The sequence below is a fragment of the Salvelinus namaycush genome, chromosome 42 (assembly GCF_016432855.1).
Source record: "Salvelinus namaycush isolate Seneca chromosome 42, SaNama_1.0, whole genome shotgun sequence".
NCBI lineage: Eukaryota > Metazoa > Chordata > Actinopteri > Salmoniformes > Salmonidae > Salvelinus > Salvelinus namaycush.
In genome coordinates, this window is record NC_052348.1 from 7091118 (window position 1) to 7112263 (window position 21146).

Consider the following 21146-nt stretch of genomic DNA (forward strand, 5'->3'; position numbering starts at 1 on the left):
GGCCCTGGGTCTCAACCCCACCCTGTGCAATTGGGTCCTTGACTTCCAGACAGGCCACCCCCAGGTGGTGAAGGTAGGAAACATCTCCACTTCGCTAATCCTCAACACTGGGGCCCCACAAGGGTGCGTGCTCAGCCCCTCCTGTACTGCCTGTTCACCCATGACTGCATGGCAATGCACGCCTCCAACTCGATCATCAAGTTTGCAGACAACACAACAGTATTAGGCTTGATCACCAACAACGATGAGACAGCCTGCAGGGAGAAGGTGAGGGCCCTTGGAGTGTGGTGTCAGGAAAACAACCTCTCACTCAACGTCAACACAACAAAGGAGATGATCGTGGACTTCAGGAAACAGTAGAGGGAGCACCCCCCTATCCACATCGACGGGACAGTAGTGGAGAAGGTGGAAAGTTTTAAGTTCCTCGGCGTACACATCACGGACAATCTGAAATGGTCCACCCACACAGACAGTGTGGTGAAGGCGCAACAGCTCCTCTTCAACCTTAGGAGGCTGAAGAAAATTGTCTTGTCACCTAAAACCCTCACAAACTTTTACAGATGCACAATTGAGAGCATCCTGTCGGGCTGTATCACCGCCTGGTATGGAAACTGCACCGCCTACAACTGCAAAGCTCTCCAGAGGGTGGTGCGGTCTGCACAATGCATCACCAGGGGCAAACTACCTGCCCTCCAGGACACCTACAGCACCCGATGTCACAGGAAGGCCAAAAAGATCATCAAGGACAACAACCACCCGAGCCACTGCCTGTTCACCCCGCTACCATCCAGAAGGCGAGGTCAGTACAGGTGCATCAAAGCTGGGACAGAGAGACTGAAAGTATTTTTCAATCTCAAGGCCATCAGACTGTTAAACAGCCATCACTAACACAGAGAGGCTGCTGCCTACATACAGACTTGAAATCATTGGCCACTAACAAATGGATTACTAGTCACTTTATTAATGCCACTTTAATAATGATGTTTACATATCTTGCATTACTCATCCCATATGTGTATACTGTATGTTATACCATCTATTGCATCTTGCCTATGTCGCTCGGTCATTGCTCATCAATATATATTTATATGTACATATTCTTATTCCATCCCTTTACTTAGATTTGTGTGTGTTAGGTAGTTGTTGTGGAATTGTTAGATTACTTGTTAGATATTGTGCACTGTCAGAACTAGAAGCACAAGCATTTCGCTACACTCAATAACATCTGCTAACCATGTGTATGTGACCAATAAAATGTGATTTGATTTGAATATGGCCTGGTCAGGGGTAAGCAATTTGTCCCGCGTCGCCAAATCATTGAGATAGAAATCGTAATCAAAATCAAGGTTAGTAATCGCTGTTCTGATGTCCAGAAAACTCTTTTCGATCACAGGAAATAATGGCGGAAACATTATGTACTAAAAAAGGTAAAACGGCAGCTATACAATCCAGTAGGGCTGTGATGGATTTGTTTTTGTACACCTCTGTTCGGTCCGCACCGTGAACCCGAATTAATACATAAAAAACATTATTATAAAATAAATGTTTACATTAGGCCTAATGGCTTCACAGTCGTTTACAAGTGCGATGGACAGAGATGTGGATAAAAAGTTAATAGTATCTTCTCCACTGCTCAACTAGAATAGCCTATGCAGAGTGGCGGATGTAGCTTGTTGGCCAAGCACAAGTCATCAAAGTGCCACTACAGTCATAGAGCCTCCTTGTGTGGGTAAGCAAATTAGATTATCTAATCAATGGAAAATTGAATTAATATGATGGAATTAAAAGTTAAATGAGAAGTATATGCTACAACGAACAAGACCCAACAGGTAGGCTGCTATTTAATCATCTGAATGGAGGTGTTGTTATTTGTTACTGACGGACAGGAAAAAAGTGCATGCAGACTCAATTAGCCCAGCTAGCTAATGTAACGGATGTGAAATGGCTAGCTAGTTAGCGGTGGTGCGCGCTAGCAGCCTTTCAGTCGGTTACGTCACTTGCTCTGAAACCTAGAAGTAGTGGTTCCCCTTGCATTATACTGTTACACTAACTTAGTTAGCTATTTTAGCCAACTAGCTTCTCTCGGTTTGATGCAGTCAAGACAGGTACTTGGTAGGTAGCCTAGTGATTAGAGCGTAACCGAAAGGTTGCTGAGTCGAATCCCTGAGCTGACATGGTAAAAATCTGTTATTCTGCCCCTGAACAAGGCAGTTTAACCCACTGTTCCCCGGTAGGCCGTCATTGTAAATTAGAATTTGTTCTTAACTGACTTGCCTAGTTAAATAAAAAATCATATTGGATGATAAATATCCTAGATATGACAAGCTAGAAGTTCATATACTAGCGCAAGTCAGCTCATTTGGTTGATGCCTCTCCCTTGCTCCAGTTTCAATCGATCACAGTATACACACCTCACAGTACAACACCTTAAGGCCCCTCCTCCACCTGCTCTCCCTCGCACTGTATCAACTCTAGTTAATAAACTAGCTTACAAATGGACTTTTCTGCTGCTTCCCTCACTCAGATCTGACCACGTCTATATGGAACTGGTCATCCTCGGGTCCGTTCGGAATGGGTCTCTGTATTTATGCATATTTGTCCGGGTGGGAAAGCCCCAGATTCATTTCGGAACAGGTCAAATTTTTTAGACCTCTACTTGTCAAAACAGACAGTACCAGGAACATTGTGAATAATGTCACCAAAACTGGAGTTGGGCCACAAATAGGGTGCTTTTTAATTTAGCGTATTTTGCCAAATAAACAGAAATGAACTACAGTAACTGTTCGAATTTCATTTTTCTGCTGTATCATAACCGTACCGTGACCCCAAAACCGCAATACGTACCGAACAGTGGGTTTGGTGAACCGTTACATCCCTGTAAATGAATTAATGAATCACAGACCAGCCTAAATGTAGAGCTGCTCTCTTTCATGGTCCTTTGTTTTGACGGATTTGGGACTTTCTGCCACCACTATGGCAGCTTACAGAGAGTTCGCAGGGGACTTGCCAGCCAGACCTCCGCCCTCGGATTACGCCCCCCTTTTCTTCACCAGCATGTGGAGTAAAGGCAGCTTCTGGTTGTGGGGAGGACTTGGAGTTTGACTCACGGCTTCGCCAGGATTTTATGATGTCCGTTTGCCTGTTTAGACATCAACGGTGTGAACTTAAGGCCTCATCCAGTCGGGAACCCATCCCTCACAGCTGAGAGGGTGGCAGGACAGGTGACTGGGGATCCTGAGCAGGGACGTACCACCTCCTCGGCCCCAGCAACGCTACAGGGGATGTCTGTGACAGGGACTGGGCCCGCGCCTACTGGACTAGTGGTGTCAGCCTTCAGAAGTCACGCAGCATCAACTCATCACCCCCTGCACACCTCTTCTCTGTACCAACAGTCCACTCTGTTGGCCCAGCCAGCTGTACCCCAGCTTGGTCCTCAGCCTGCGGGACCTGAGTTCTAGCCTCCAGCCCGAGCAGCATTGCTCCGGGCACCATCTCATTAACCCGTGCATCAGCCATCAGCCTGTGCACCGGTCCAGGAAGGAGCCCTGCCCCCACCAATCCAGTCTGTGGTGCTCCAGTGGATGCTGCAGCCTTCATCACTGCCTACACAAGGGCCTCAGGCACCCCAACTGTGCCAACACCAGCACTCCACAAATGAGACTTCTGGATGTTAAGCCTGTGATGGAGAACCCTCCAGACCCAGGAGTGGACCACCGTCCTGCCCCGGTAGGAGAGCCTCCGCCATGCCTACCCTACTCCTCTGCCTCCAACCTTGGGACACTATCAGGCTCTGTTGGGGAACCTACCCCAACACCCTACTGGACATACTGGACTAGCCCTGCTTTAGGGTGCCTAGACACCGTTTGTCCCCTGGCCACTCCTTACTTGCCACTGACAGAGGGCGACATGGGGGTGGCGGAACATAGCTGCACGAGGAGTGCTCCCAGCTGACTTTGTTGACACTCAGGCAGGTGAAATCCTTCTTCTCTAAGACCCAGAAAGTAAGTAATTATTATACTGACTGGTCTCTAGCTCAATGGAGAGGGTTCTCCATAACAGATCTAAGTTGCCTTTGCCATGTAGAGGAAAAACACACCTCAGAACCTTAAGGTCAGAGAGGGTTTCACAGTGATCCCTGGAACCATGTTCTCCCGTAGGACAGGGATGAAAATATGGTTAGGGTTCCCCTGCCTTGTTGTCCAGAGCAGTGGTTTTCAACCGGTGTGCCTTGAACTCTCAGGTGTGCCCCGAAACTTTTCCTAATCTTGAAAAAACAACAACACCCTTATAAACGTGACATGTGGAACGCAAATGGAATTTTGACTTGAGGGCACCAGTGCCGCTCAGATAATATATCGAATGGCACATAGTTACATCTGTATCATTGTTTCAAGTCCAGTGCGGTCAGGCTGTTGTTATATTTGAATCATTCATGAGCAAAGTAATTTATAATTTTTCTTCGCCTGTGAGAACCATTAGCACAGGCAGGTCTGATTTGTCAGTCTTAGCTCTACCAGAGCCTCTGCCATAGAAATAAACGGAGCATGGCTTTGTGTCGGTGGTTTCACCTTTACAATGCAGAAAACCACTTGCCTCTAGCTCAAACCATTCGAAACTAAAGACCTATTTTACCGGAGCTACATTCATTTCTTTCTTCTTAAAGGGGTACACACAAATTAATCATCATGAGTAAGGAACTATGCAAACTATGAAAATAGTTCAAATAAACCCTATTTAATCTCTAATGGGGATGGGTAAATACTCCATTTTGAAAGTGTGTTTATTATCTGTGTGTACGTACCTGAGGGAGTGTATGTCTGTGTAATCTGTATAATCTGTATCACCTCTCTCTTCCAGAAGGAGGAGGGTCCAGAGGTGCTGCCGGTGAAGGAGGTGGGGTGTGAGGAGGGTCTGGGGAACCCTGAGGGGACTATAATCATGGAGGACAACCAGACTACACCACCTCCTGAACCCACAGTGGAACCAGCTGAGCAGCACAGGACCGACCGCACACAGTCTCACTGAGATGAGCCCACTGTGAATGGCATTAGGTCAGGGCCCGAGTAATGATCTAGAATCAGTTTTGCATATCAGATTTATTGATCCAACATCCTCTCACTCTGTATCTCTTACAGTCAGTAGACATGGAGGATGGGAAGCCTGATCTGCTGCTGGTCAAAGAGGAGACAATAGAAGATGGACCAGAGAGCATTGACCTGCTGAGTGGACTAAAGATGGGGGAGCATCTTAGCCTCCCGCCAAACATCTGCAGGAAGAGGTTTTAACCCCATAACAGTTACTGCCTTCAGCCTTCCTTCTACAGGATCTATCAACTGGAAGATGGACCCTGCGACACACTCCCTGGCCTTCGTCCTCCTCACACTCTCCTAATGTTAAACCACTGACGATGCCCCCGAAGGTCCACATGGGAGAGAGGCTGTTCATCTGTATGCACTGTGGGAAGAGGTTCTCAGAGAGGAGCTACCTCAGGATACACCAGCAGAAAATGCACACGGCCCATGTATAGAGTATAGTGACATGTAATGTAGTACGAGTTAGTTTGTAGTTAATTCTGCTGGTTTAGGATGTAGTAGATTACTGGATGAGATGAACTGAGGAAAGAATGAGTATGATGAGGGCAGAGTAGATACATTGATGGTTTGTGTGATGGAGTGTGTAAAAATGCTTAACTTATGAAGAGTGACAACCTTGTCCATTTAGCTTGATACTGGTGTTTTATAGTAAGATAATGATAGTGCCATAATGTTTACTTGACAATAAGTAGTGAAGCTGTGTGTAATGTAATGTTAAACCTTTTCCAAAGTTTTCTGAAATTAATTTGATCAAATCAAGGGTACCAGATTTACAGAAAAGGTAAAGTGTTACCATAATGAGAAAAGTTATTCGTCTTGTCACATAACATTTTGTGCAATAAAAGTACTGTACTTCAAAGTCCCTAATGTGAGTGTTTGACCATTTTATTGAAATTAAAAACAAAATCAACTTGACTGAGACTCCACCACACAGAACACAACCAGTGAACAGGTGGACTGAACAACCTCAGTCCTGGTGGTCATCATAGAGACCGAGGCTCCAGTCAGGGATCCAGTCTGCAGCACAGACCCTTCTCTTCACAGTCTCAGTGCAGGGATGAAGCAGGGCCTGGGGCTGATAGAGATCGACCCTCCTGTTCCTATGTTAAAACACCACAGTATCCATGATGAACAGAGGAGGTCACCCTGGGCTTCAAGCATTCACCATGAGAGGTACCTAGCCTATAACACAATCCCAACAACACCCAAACAATGGCTAGAGGTCAGGAGGGAGCTCAATGACTAACCACCTGAAGGTGGTTGCTCCCTCTTCAACCTCCTCTGGTGTCATTCACAACATGGAGAGGTCCTTCAAGTGTAAGCTGTGTTAAAATATCTTCTCCTTCCTGAGTAACCTTATCAGACATAGGAGTGTTCACAAGGGGGAGAAATTGTAGCAGTGTGGCTTGAGATTTTTATTTAATTTAAGTCAGTTAAGAACAAATTATTATTTACAATGACGGCTTACCCCGGCCAAACCCTAACCCGGACGACGCTGGGCCAATTGTGCTCCGCCCTATGGGACTCCCAATCATGGCCAGTTGTGATACAGCCTGGAATCAAACCAGCATCAGTAGTGAAGCCTCTAGCACTGAGATGCAGTGCTTTAGACCGCTGCACCACTCGAGAGCTCAAAATCAGGGCTGGGGTCTATTGGAATTGAAGGCAGTCAATTCAGAGAATAAACTTAAATAACAATTGGGAAAAAATCACATATTTTCAATTACTCCTCAAACTAATAGAATATCATGTTTTCCATGTTTTAATTTTAAATTCAAATAACTTCCTGGATTGACTGCTTTCATTTCAAATAGACCCCAGTCCTGCTTGAGATGTACTCAGATGATGTCTGAGAACTATTATTTTGCTTAAATATTAGATATCATGTGAAGTGTCCTGGGGTAAGAGTTTATTTAGATGTTTTTATTACTAAGTACCTCAGTTGAGCATCTGAGTAAACTCACTTTTTATTGAAGAGCAACATATTTCCCCTCTGAGTTTGGTTTTACCTATGTTCTAATAATAAGGGTAAGGGGGATACCTAGTCAGGTGTACAACAATGCATTCAACTGAAATGTGTCTTCTGCATTTAACCCAATCCCTTTGAATCAGAGAGGTGCGGGGGGCTGCCATAATCAACATCCACGTCATCGGCATCTGGGGAACAGTGGGTTAACTACCTTGCTCAGGGGCAGAACGACAGATTTGTACCTTGTCAGCTCAGGGATTCGATCCAGCAACCTTTCTGTTACTGGCCAAACACTCTTAACCGCTAGGCTACTTGCCACCCCTTAAAATAAAATACACCCTCTTTTTTTACAACACCTTTATAACAAGCCAGGTTTGCTGAGATGACATGACCCTGAGGTCATGCTTTCATTGGGGAAGAGGCCCTTTCCCCTATAGCCCCACAGTTCCGAACCTAATTTACATACTGTAATCTGAGCTGTATGAAAACAATTGCAATCTTTGTGTAAACAAAAAGACAATTCCAAGACAATCAGGGTACCAATAATTTATTCTAATACACCAGATATACAGTATGTCCTTGAATCGGTTATTTAATACATCTCACACAAGAAGTTATAAGGATAATTTAGTTGCTCATGGAAGCCCCGGTTGGCCTTCAACTTGAGAAAATGAAAAAAATCTAGTTTAAAAAGTTTATCTTTTTTGATAATTGACAATTGACATTAAAGGTACAAAATACAATTTTCATTAAAAAAAACATATTTCAAGAAATTATAAAATATTTTGACAACCCTATTTTAAATGATTTCAAGCTCAACCGTTAATCTTTTCTAATGATGAAGACATGGATGTCCCATGGTGGGGGAAGCAAAATGGGTCAACTTTGAGCATCTCCATCTCCTGAATGTTCTGGCATTCAGGTACAAAAAGTCACTTTTCTGACCACTTGGGCAAATATGTACGGTAAGTTTCATTCAAATCAAAATGGGTGTGGTCAAAAAGTGATTGAAATCAAATGGAACGACCCTTTTGTTTAAGAGGGTAATAGAGCTAGCCAGCTTGTAGTCCTAAAAATAGGAAATGAGTTACCTCTGGTTCATTCAGCCATTCCTATGGAGGGAAAGAATGGGGTTTTGGGATAAACTGTGAAAATATGATCTGAGGTTAAGATAGGTTTAGGAGATATTTTACTTTATGTTCTATGATATATAATCAGTCAGGTAACATGACCTTTATGAATTATGAAGCCTTTATGTGATTGTTTTGATTACATAAATGCTTCAGAATTCCCCCAAAGTTATGTTAGCTGATTAATCAGATCTCTTAAGCCTGAAGTCTGCTCTGATCTTGAAAGATACTGATGAGTAGGAGATGTGTAATGTAACAAGCAGTACCGTATACAAAGAACAGCGCGCATACATTTGATTTTTTATTAACAAATATACACAAACAAAAGAGGAATAGTCACATGCAAACAAGCATACATACAAACTATTTACATTGCCAGGAATCCTAAACAAACAAATGATATTCATTAATAATACAACAAGTTTGAATTGCCTTTTTGATTTTCATTTTAGTTCAAGTAGTGCCATATTGTTTAAATTCATTTATAAAGTGAAAAAAGTTAGGTTTTGAATTAGATCATTTGCATTTGTGAATATGAAATTGACCTAGTATTATTAGCAGTTGAATTAAATATACTACATCTTTATCTATGTCAGAATTTCTGAAATAAATCATATCAAAACCATTAAATAGTACAGCCGGTCCTATTGTTTTTGTAACAAAATTCTGTATGTCAATCCAAAAAATTATACTATAAATACAGGCAAAAAACAAATGCAAAATGGTCTTCTCCATTCCACAGAAATCACATTGATAGTCAATATTCAGCTTGAATCTTTCCAAAACATGTTTCACAGGATAAATTCTATGTAACATTTTAAATGAAACTTCCTTTACCTTGTTACTGATACAATATTTGTTAGCAATTTCCCATGCTTTCCCCCATTGTATATCACCATAGATATTTGACCAAAATAATCTTGCTGATGGAATTGTAGTATCACAAACAATAATCTGTTTATTCCTACATTTATCTTTGATGTTAATATTGCCAATGAATATATTTTCATGTAAATCTATGTTACTTACATCAACCACAGAGGAATTTAAAAGAGATACAACCCCCCTTGGAATCGCATCAAAAACAATTGCATATTCTTTCGGGATTATTGTAATTTTAAACGTATCAAGAAATTCCACATATGAGAGTAGATATCCATCCTCATTCAGTAACTGACCAACCAAAATAATTTTATTTTCAAACCAGTCACGAACGAAAAAATTGACTTATTTTTAAATCGTATATCTTTGTTGTTCCATATAAAGTATCCATGAGGGGAAAAGCGCGCATACGCTTTTCATTTAGCCACACCCGGCTTGAGCTAACGTTACAACATCCTTTCACCTCAGTGTAAACGGAAGTAAACAGTGACCAAGAAAATTTCCACGTTACAGTTATTTATACTTTTTTTGACACTATGGAACTCTAAATATGACTTGTTTAACTGCACGCCATCACATACTTAACCCGTGTAGTCTTTATTTCGCGTTAGAGACAGGATTTGGTTACAGGACTTGATAGATGTTATCTAGGTAACGCTAGCTAGCTGCTAAGGGTTAACTAGCAATGGCTAACGGAATGGTTTTTCACACTCAGATAGCCTCCATCATGGAGGTACTAGCGAATGCAGCCGTGTCAGAGATCTGTAAACTCGTAGACGACGACTATGCAGTGTTTCGTTTGGAAATAACTCAAAGCCAGAAAGAAAACAGGACATTACGGAGGAAACTACAGCTAATGGAACTGAAGGTGTCACGGGAGCGCGCAGAGAGGACAATGCGAGAGCGCGTCCACGCCAGTCCCAGAAGTGTCAAGATCGTCGACCGGTACAGAGGAATGGCAAGAGGTACATTTAGCAGAATAGTCCAGGCGATATGAAAATTATGTTCACTCTTTCATAAAGCATATCATTTGCAACACTTGTACAATTTGTGGCCCTGAACATTTCAATACTATTCAGCTGCAGCCATGCAGTATAACCTGTGTCTAAAACTAGCCTGTCAACAAAATCAATCCCCCCTCTGAATTCGTATTTTATGACTATAGAAGTAGAAAACACATTCATTTAAAAAAACAACGATTAACTCTGGACACCATCGCGTTTGATCACAAACACGTATATTTATGCAATACATTTTCCAAAATGGATGAAAAGAAAACAATGATATGTATGTCCAAAATAATCAGTTTTAGAGGTACTGAAAATAATGACAAAAACATGTTTTGGATAGCAAACACTTTAAAATTAACTCAGTGGTATCTGAACTCTTGATAAATGGAGGACATTCAATTATTAATCATGTAGGTAATTAAGAACAGTGGTATGATATGACATAACAATTTTAGCAATTTTATTTATCTTGCAGTGTTGAAAATTGTGTTCATATGAGAAAAAGTCTGAAACCAGTTTCTACATAAGTAAATATTTACATTTAAAGATAACAGGTTATAGCTATAAACATGCCAGTCTAGTGGTTTTAAAGGCAGAGGTAGGGCTGAAATGTTAAACCTATAGTAACAGTGAGGTTTTCCCTTCAGCCTCTCTAAAACAGAATCGAAGTTACAACAATACCTAAAAAACAAATCAGAAAACTGTCACATACTGACAATGTATCAGGCTCCTTATCGTAACGCTATGACAAACATACCACACTTTTCTATCCACAAAATCTTACAGTATGAACATGTATAGGTTAACCCTAATGTCCATTTGTTAAAATACACTCAAGCCTTTTTCAACAAAAATAATGAAGATATGATACATGACAGAGATGATAGAATCCCTCTTCTCTTTTCTTCCCTCTCTGTCCGCCCTCCTGCCTGCCAAACCGTGAGTCATTACTACTACTATTCACAGCAAAGATGATTCCTGCCGTTCAATCAGTCAGGGACTTTGAGAACAAAATGACAAACCCAAAGAGCTCTCGAACGATGAGCCGTGGAGAAAGGAGACAGGGCAGAGATGAGTTTCGCTTCTGAAGATACCGCTGCACTGCGGTGCAAAAATGGCCTACCCTGCTCCTTCAGTCACCTCCTGCTATGTGGAACCAATGTGCGGAACCAATCTACTTGAGGATTTTGTGGTGGGGTAGAGGGTGAGGGAGGAGGTGAACGCGTTGATGAGCGTTGTGTTGGCCAGCATGGGCGAGGCGGGCAGGAAGGTCAGCTTGGACACTTCTCTGTAGGATAAAGTGGAGGTCTTAGGGCTCTGTAGGATAAAGTGGAGGTCTTAGGGCTCTGTAGGATAAAGTGGAGGTCTTAGGGCTCTGTAGGATAAAGTGGAGGTCTTAGGGCTCTGTTGGATAAAGTGGAGGTCTTAGGGGCCTTGGTCCTCTTCCCCCTCTGCAGGGCTGGGGTTGGGGCCACAGCTGCTCTGCCTGGTTGCTCTCCTCTCCAAAGCCTACCACCTGACAGAAAGAGAGTGAAAGAGAGACACACACACATACTCAAAACAGGAAATAGAGATTTCTAACTTAAATGGGACAATCTGGTGGCCTGAATTCAGCAGACAATTTGAAGTTATTTCATATCATAATGACTTACCAGCCATACTCCTTTCTTGTGTAGATCCATAATCACAATAGGAGGATAGTGTCCACATGAAGCACAAGAGAAGTTGCATGTGTTGTCACAAAGGGCCTTTAAGTGAAGGTAAACATGGAGACCAGTGTCTGCCCAAATGAAAAAATACTACAGTTTACTGTACAGTACTTAGTATAGACTTCTGTAGTAAACTTTAGAATACACACAGTAGTATCCCTCGATCATGTGTATTACTTACTATAAAATATTGTAGTATACTGTAGAATACTATAGTAAATGCTACAGTATTATTCACAAAAAAACTATAGTAAATCCAACAGTAATGTCCAAAAACACTACACTTTTTTTTTAACATAGTAAATACTACAGTATTTAATTTGCATATACCCTACCCATTCCCCTCCCCATATCCCAATCTGTGCCACTCATAAGTGAGAAACCTACATGCCAAATATAGAACATAGTGTTCCATAAAGGTTATAGAAAAGAGCTCCTACTCTTTTTCTATCTGTTCAGACCCCAGTCCTACCTACAGATCTGGAAAATTAGCTCTTTTAGTATTTCTCCAGCAGGTTTCCTCAAGGTTTCCTCATGTCAAAGATAATAAAAACAAAAACACTATAGTAAATACTACAGTAATGTCCACAAAAACACTACAGTATATTACAGTCCGCAAAAACACTACAGTATACAACAATCCGCAAAAACACTACTATAGTATATACTACAGTTTTCTTTCACTAAAGTATTTATACAAGAGTTAACAGTAAATACTACAGTATTCACTGTTGTGTTTTTGCAGACTTCAGTACACAAAAACACTACAGTGAATACTATAGTATAAAACTATAGTAATACTACAGTATTTAGACCATAGTATAATATAGTCTCTTTTTTTAAATGGGAGGCGAGAGATACTTCACATTGTTCCAGTTTTCCTGGCTGTCTATGACTGCAGAATGGGTCTAAATGATAGTAGTGGGTCTAAATGATAGGTAGTGTAGGGGAAAAAGTACATCAATAAATAACCTCATAGCCATGTTCACAAATGGTTGCAAAAACAAATAACCCGTTCATATTAACATGTAGTGACTGTTCAAATAAAAAGACTGATAAGTCATCACCTGAAGTAACCTCCTCAATAGGAGACACACATGGAGACTAAGCAGAACACTGTCATTGAAGTTGTGTAGCCAATGTTTGTACTCTGAAACCACACTCATAATAAGAAGTGGTTGGTTCAAAGACAGAAACATAATGTTTGAATTTAGGCACAAGGACTGTGGTCTCAACAGACAAAGGGACCGACTGAGCCATAGCCAGACATAGGAGCTTCAGGCACTCAGACATCTTGTCTCCAAACCATTTATTTTCTACCATCTCCGACAAAACATCTTCCCTCATGTTTTCATTTTCAGCTGTAGATGTACAATAGTCCACTAACTATTTGAAAGAAAATAACACTTGATCGTTGTGCTAGTTCATGGTTAGACTGGCATTGAGGTGACTCGCAGTACACTTCATGCGCCTCCTCCTTTCTCTGTTTGTGAAAAGGCACACTTGAACCGTGCATTGTTTTGACAACAGCAAATACTCCATTTGCCTTCGCTGGATCCAGGAACTGGCTGAGCAGGTTTGAAGTTGAGGTGACATCCCCATAGTGAACACCTGAGTGCTTACTTAATACGTGCTTGGACAGCTTTTTCCTGTTTTCTTTCATGTTACATTTGGGGCGTACTACCGTTTGCCAGTTTTTATATGACACATACCCACCGGGAGATTATGTGATGTCCCAGCCTCTCCCCCGGTGGGTGGTGTCCCAGCCTCTCCCCCGGTGGGTGCTGTCCCAGCCTCTCCCCCGGTGGGTGCTGTCCCAGCCTCTCCCCCGGTGGGTGCTGTCCCAGCCTCTCCCCCGGTGGGTGCTGTCCCAGCCTCTCCCCCGGTGGGGAGATGGAGGAGCTGATTCTTATTCAAAAACAAAGATTCGCAAAAACAATGGAAGTGACGCTGCACCCTGAAACCAAGGTTGCACCTGTAGATGCAACATCCTGTGGGAACAAACACAAAATGCAGAATACATTAACTCCAGATCAAAATGAATGAACACTAGTGACAAATATTATTGACCAACTTTTATATTTAATTGCTCTACCGAGATGAGCATTTGAATGCAGGTTTAGTTTGCTTCAGTCGGTGGCCATAGGGATTGTAGAGGCCCACAGAGGACACTGATACAGCTTGCAGCACTGTGTGCATTTCTGCACCGGGGGTGGCTGCGTCCCTTCATGCACACTGTGATTTGACAACAAAAAAACAAGAGTTATGGAGAACATTGTTTGCTAGAACAACAACAATATGAAGGAGGATGAACTTTCTGAGGACTAAGGATACAATGGTAACACGGGAGGTTGGAACGAAAATATACTCCAGAACTTTCGAAGTGCCCTAGTGGTAAATTGAACATCACCAAGTCAGCCTTCTTCCATCTGAAAAACATCTTACGACTCAGACCCTCTCTCACTGACCCCACTGCTGAAACCCTCATTCACACTTTTGTTTTATCACGCCTGGACTACTGCAGCGCCATTCACTACGGACTCCCCACCAAAACACTGGACAGACTTCAACATGTAAAAAATGCAGCTGCACGAGTCACACACACCAGCCCTTGAGACCCCATCACCCCACCCTCATCAAACTCCACTGGCTCCCAGTTCAATACAGGATCATCTTCAAATTGCTCATGCTCACCTACAAAGCACTCAATGGACTGGCGCCCACATACCTTACTGACCTCCTGCACCCCTTTACTCCCACCTGTTCACTGCGCTCCTCCTCCACCGGGCCTCCTCCACCTCCCTCGCACCAGGCTCCGCTCCATGGGAGACCTGGCTTTTAGCACTGCAGCTCCCCAACTCTGGAACTCCCTCTCCATGTCAACCTCACGATCCATACACATATTCAGGTCCACACGAACACACTTCTTCACACAGGCTTACCTGGATTCTCTGTAGTCTTGAGCTTTTATCTGTCTGTCAAGTTCACGTCCCTGGTTAGTCTGTCATCATGTTTAGTGTTCTCCCTGGTTAGTCTGTCATCATGTTTAGTGTTCTCCCTGATTAGTCTGTCATCATGTTTAGTGTTCTCCCTGGTTAGTCTGTCATCATGTTTAGTGTTCTCCCTGGTTAGTCTGTCATCAATGTTTAGTGTTCTCCCTGGTTAGTCTGTCATCAATGTTTAGTGTTCTCCCTGGTTAGTCTGTCATCATGTTTAGTGTTCTCCCTGGTTAGTCTGTCATCATGTTTAGTGTTCTCCCTGGTTAGTCTGTCATCATGTTTAGTGTTCTCCCTGGTTAGTCTGTCATCATGTTTAGTGTTCTCCCTGGTTAGTCTGTCATCATGTTTAGTGTTCTCCCTGGCTAGTCTGTCATCATGTTTAGTGTTCTCCCTGGCTAGTCTGTCATCATGTTTAGTGTTCTCCCTGGCTAGTCTGTCATCATGTTTAGTGTTCTCCCTGGTTAGTCTGTCATCATGTTTAGTGTTCTCCCTGGCTAGTCTGTCATCATGTTTAGTGTTCTCCCTGGCTAGTCTGTCATCATGTTTAGTGTTCTCCCTGGTTAGTCTGTCATCATGTTTAGTGTTCTCCCTGGTTAGTCTGTCATCATGTTTAGTGTTCTCCCTGGTTAGTCTGTCATCATGTTTAGTGTTCTCCCTGGTTAGTCTGTCATCATGTTTAGTGTTCTCCCTGGCTAGTCTGTCATCATGTTTAGTGTTCTCCCTGGCTAGTCTGTCATCATGTTTAGTGTTCTCCCTGGTTAGTCTGTCATCATGTTTAGTGTTCTCCCTGGCTAGTCTGTCATCATGTTTAGTGTTCTCCCTGGCTAGTCTGTCATCATGTTTAGTGTTCTCCCTGGCTAGTCTGTCATCATGTTTAGTGTTCTCCCTGGCTAGTCTGTCATCATGTTTAGTGTTCTCCCTGGCTAGTCTGTCATCATGTTTAGTGTGCTTTTATATACTTTATTTAATATAGGACTTTATTGGTTTTTATCCTGTTGACTTTGGGTGTCGTGAAAATAAGTCTAATAATAATAATATATATTTTTTTAAATGATCATTATCATTGTGGGAGGATTTGCTGATTTTCTTTTCCTCTCTAAATTAACATCTCAAAATGAGCTTGATTTGATGTTATCTTGACTGGGAGTGTGATCATAAAGTGCTCCAAAATGGAAATGTTCTCTTCTGAAATATAATTTGAGGAGTGGTAGTTGACCCATACGTGCCCATGAAATCACCAGGTTCCTGGGTCCAGACAAATCAAAGGCCCTTGTGTCCCATGAATTTACACAAAGTTACAGGGTTTACACAGTCCACCATTATATAATAATCAAAAATCTTTATGATGTTGTACATGGCACCATTGTAATCCTTGACCATCAAAATATAGGGGTAGACATGGAAAATACATTATTTGGTTATGGCGGAATGGAAAATGGCCTCAGCAGCCAGGGGGAATTTTTGATGATGTGCATGGTAGAGGTCGACCGATTTATGATTTTTCAACGCCGGTACCGATTATTGGAGGACCAAAAAAAGCCGATACCGATTAATCGGCCGATTAAAAAAAAAAAAAAAGAATATATATATATATATATATATATTTTATTTAAAAAATCGGTCGATTAATCGGAATCGGCTTTTTACAGTATATATATTGTAATAATGACAATTACAACAATACTGAATGAACAATGAACACTTTTATTATAACTTAATATAATACATCAATAAAATCAATTTAGCATCAAATAAATAATGAAACATGTTCAATTTGGTTTAAATAATGCAAAAACAAAGTGTTGGAGAAGAAAGTAAAAGTGCAATATGTGCCATGTAAGAAAGCTAATGTTTAAGTTCCTTGCTCAGAACATGAGAACATATGAAAGCTGGTGGTTCCTTTTAACATGAGTCTTCAATATTCCCAAGTAAGAAGTTTTAGGTTGTAATTATTATAGGACTATTTCTCTCCATACCATTTGTATTTCATATACCTTTGACTATTGAATGTTCTAATTGGTACTTTAGTATTGCCAGCCTAATCTCAGGAGTTGATAGGCTTGAAGTCATAAACAGTGCAATGCTTGAAGCATTGCTAGGGCTGCTGGCAAACGCAGTAAAGTGCTGTTTGAATGAATGCTTACGAGCATGCTGCTGCCTACCACCGCTCATTCAGACTGCTCTATCAAATCATAGACTTAATTATAATATAATAACACACAGAAATATGAGCCTTAGGTCATTAATATGGTCAAATCCGGAAACTATCATTTCGAAAACAAAACATTTATTCTTTCAGTGAAATATGGAACCGTTCCGTATTTTATCTAACGGGTGGCATCCATAAGTCTACATATTGCTGTTACATTGCACAACCTTCAATGTTATGTCATAATTATGTAAAATTCTGGCAAATTAGTTCACAACGAGCCAGGCGGCCCAAACTTGCATATACCCTGACTCTGCGTGCAATGAACGCAAGAGAAGTGACACAATTTCCCTAGTTTAATATTGCCTGCTAACCTGCATTTCTTTTAACTAAATATGCAGGTTTAAAAAAAACTATACTTCTGTGCATTGATTTTAAGAAAGGCATTGATGTTTATGGTTTGGTACATTCGTGCAAAGATTGTCCTTTTTTCACAAATGCGCTTTTGTTAAATCATCCCCCGTTTGGCGAAGTTGGCTGTCTTTGTTAGGAACAAATAGTCTTCACACAGTTCGCAACGAGCCAGGCGGCCCAAACTGCTGCATATACCCTAACTCTGTTGCACAGAGTGCAAGATAAGTGACACAATTTCCCTTGTTAAAATAATTTCATGTTAGCAGGCAATATTAACTAAATATGCAGGTTTAAAAATATATACTTGTGTATTGATTTTAAGAAAGGCGTTGATGTTTATGGTTAGGTACACATTGGTGCAACGACAGTCCTTTTTCGCGAATGCGCACCGCATCGATTATATTTTGGTGAAGTAGGCTGTGATTCAATGATAAATGAACAGGCACCACATCGATTATATGCAACGCAGGACAAGCTAGATAAACTAGTAATATCATCAACCATGTGTAGTTAACAAGTGATTATGTTAAGATTGATTGTTTTTTATAAGATACGTTTAATGCTAGCTAGCACCTTACCTTGGCTCCTTGCTGCACTCGCATAACAGGTAGTCAGCCTGCCACGCAGTCTCCTCGTGGAGTGCAATGTAATCGGCCATGATCGGTGTCCAAAAATGCCAATTACCGATTGTTATGAAAACTTGAAATCGGCCCTAATTAATCGGCCATTCCGATTAATCGGTGGACCTCTAGTGCATGGCGTCATTGTCATCCTTGACCATCAAAACATAGGTGTAGACATCACCTTTTCTGTGTTAATGTTTGATTCAGAAGATATGACACAAAATACATTATTAGGTAATGGCGGAATGGAAAATTGCCACCAAGAGGCGTTTTTGTTATGCCTCCATATCAGAAAATGTAAAGGGAACCAAATTGTACAAGTGTACCCAGTTTCATGCTTTTATGAAAAAGTTAAGTTGTCACCTCAAACTTGGCACATATCGCCAGAAGCTGCGGGGCCTGTTGCCCTGTTCTCCTCTGCGCATGATTTTTGATGTGTTAACCACATATGGTTAACCAGAATTGGGTCTTGGTCAATTTTTGGATAGTATGCAATGATTCACCTGATTACTTAGCGATCTTGCACAAAGACACTATATCATATTCAAACCAGATTCGTTATTTAACGCAATTCCTATTATTTACTCATAGAAAACAATGTGATGCATGGAACATAATAAATTAATCAATAAATAGTATATCAAGAAGTTATGAGAAGTGTTACCTTACATCCTTGTCAATTCTAGACAGTGTCTATATTGTACACAATACCATTCAGCATTGACAGTAGTTAACCTAACCACCTCTTTTCCCCCAATCACACTCTCAGGTGAAGGACATCCCACTGGAGGCCACAGGAGCTTTGTGAAGCCAGCAGAACACAATACATGGAGAGATGACCAACCAATGACTGTTGATGAGGAGAGTGGAACCTCAACCCAGCACGTTATTGTGATAGAGGTTAGTTTAATAGTGCTGCATTAAAAAACGTTTTACTTTGTAAATCAAATGTGGCCAGTTTACTTCAGAAAGGTTCCCCTCGGCTATTCACTTGCTTACATGAACATCCTTATTTATCTGCCATAGGGGAGCTTGTGAGACTTCCCCACGACATTGTTATCCAATTCAACTAGTTACTGGCAACAACCTCCTCTCTTCTTGTGTCAGTCTACAGAGGCTGTAGGTCCTGGGGTCAAGCAGGAGAGGTCTGAAGGAGAGGACCCACGGCACAGCAGAGACATCCAGACTAGAGCGGCTGGAGCATCCCCTGAAGCAATGGAGGACCCCGCCGCCGCGCCCCAGCCCAGGACTCAACGAAGCATCACGGAGGTCAGTGGAAGGCCAAACGACGTCCTCAAGTCAGAGACCGACACAGAGACTTTAACTGTAACACACAGGCTCTTACATACAAGATCTGACCACAGATCAGACCCAGAGAGACTGGTGCTGGGGAATCTGGGCTGTCCTCCTGCTCCTGGCTCACAGTATTTACCGGTATTTCACCAGAGCCAGAGGACGGTTTATTCCCATGGAGATGTTGATACGTTAAACACCGGAGGTGATGATCCGTCTTGTTCTTACGTTACAAAGATGGACCCTGGCAACATATCCTTGGGTTTAGAGAGACAGACTGATCTGTCTAGAGGGGACTGGAACCGGTACAGTAGTAGTGTATACTCTGAAGGGTGCCTAGATAAGAAAGGGGAGTGTCTAGTTGTAGATGGGGTGACTGTGAAAGTGGAGGACGACACTCCTCTGACATGGAATGCCGACAAGACTCACTTAGGAGACGGACACTCGCAGGGCAACACCAGTGACTTCTTAGACTACAGTGAAAGCTTAGCGACAAATCTAAATGTTGTGACCCACTCCCATTTACACTCTTTCAGGGATCGCGACCCAGTGTCCACGTCGATGGCGCCTTCCGATTTACAAGGCTGTGTCCTTTTCGATCAGGTATTGAACTCAAACGACAGGGCTAGAGCCCAGGCTCAGGGAGGAGGAGCCACATCAGGCAATAGTAAAGAGAAATCGTTCCTCTGCATGTTCTGTAACAAAGGCTTCAGCTGCTCCCAGAACGTGGCGATCCACCAGAGGGTCCACACAGGGGAGAAACCCTTCAGCTGTACCCAGTGTCACATGCGCTTTGCCCAGACTGGAACCCTGAAGAGGCACCAGAGGGTACACACAGGGGTGAAACCCTTCAGCTGTACCCAGTGTCATATGCGCTTCGCCCAGGCTGGTGACCTGAAGAGGCACGAGAGGGTCCACACAGGAGAAAAGCCATTCGCCTGTAATCACTGCGGAAAGAGGTTCTCTGAGAGGAGATATCTCAGGATACACCTGCAAAAAAAACATTTCCACTCTTTAACATAGAAAGTAACCATTCCACTTGATAGCTTCTGACGTTTAGATCCTACATTAAAGGAACACTCAGCGAGATGACATAGATGCAAAAAGTCAACCGCAGCAGTGGGTCAATTTCTACAACAACTAAGAGCGTTGAAGTGCAAGGCATTGTTGGATATACAGTAACTTCAGAAATAGTTCACACCCCTTAATTTTTTCCCACATTTTGTTGTGTTACAGTCAGATATTTTGTTGTTGCTGAAAATGACATGTTGTGTCACTGGCCTACATACAATACCCCATAATGTCAAAGTGGAATTATGTTTTTAGACATTTTTACAAATGAATAAAAAATTCAAAGCTGAAAGATCAAATCACATTTTATTGGTCACATACACATGGTTAGCAGATGTTAATGCGAGTGTAGTTAAATGCTTGTGCTCCTAGTTCCGAAGATGAGCGATGACCGAGCGGCAGAGGCAAGATGCAATAGATGGTATAAAATACAGTATATACATATGAGATGAGTAATGTAAGATATGTAAACATTATTAAAGTGGCAAGTGATCAATTTATTAAAGTGCCCAATGACTTTGAGTTTGTATGTAGGCAGCAGCCTCTCTGTGTTAGTGATGACTGTTTAACAGTCTGATGGCCTTGAGATATAAGCTGTTTTTCAGTCTCCCGGTCCCAGCTTTGATGCACCTGTACTGACCTCACCTTCTGGATGGTAGTGCGGTGAACAGGCAGTGGCTTGGGTGGTTGTTGTCCTTGATGATCTTTTTGGCCTTCCTGTGACATCGGGTGCTGTAGGTGTCCTGGAGGGCAGGTAGTTTGCCCCCGGTGATGCGTTGTGCAGACTGCTCCACCCTCTGGAGA

At 42.2% G+C, this 21146-nt stretch overlaps 2 protein-coding genes across 3 annotated transcripts in view; both read left to right on the top strand.

Moving 5' to 3' along the window:
• The window catches only part of LOC120034800 (zinc finger protein 716-like), a 160295-nt gene that overhangs the window by 114829 nt on the left and 24320 nt on the right, over nucleotides 1–21146 (top strand). The gene's annotated exons all lie outside the window — the stretch shown is intronic.
• Nucleotides 9555–20043, top strand: LOC120034883. The gene is made up of 4 exons (XM_038981537.1): nucleotides 9555–10039; nucleotides 18748–18878; nucleotides 19086–19247; nucleotides 19808–20043. The coding sequence occupies exons 1-4, from the start codon at nucleotides 9760–9762 to the stop codon at nucleotides 19898–19900; spliced, it is 666 nt and encodes a 221-aa protein (XP_038837465.1). The 5' UTR covers nucleotides 9555–9759; the 3' UTR covers nucleotides 19901–20043.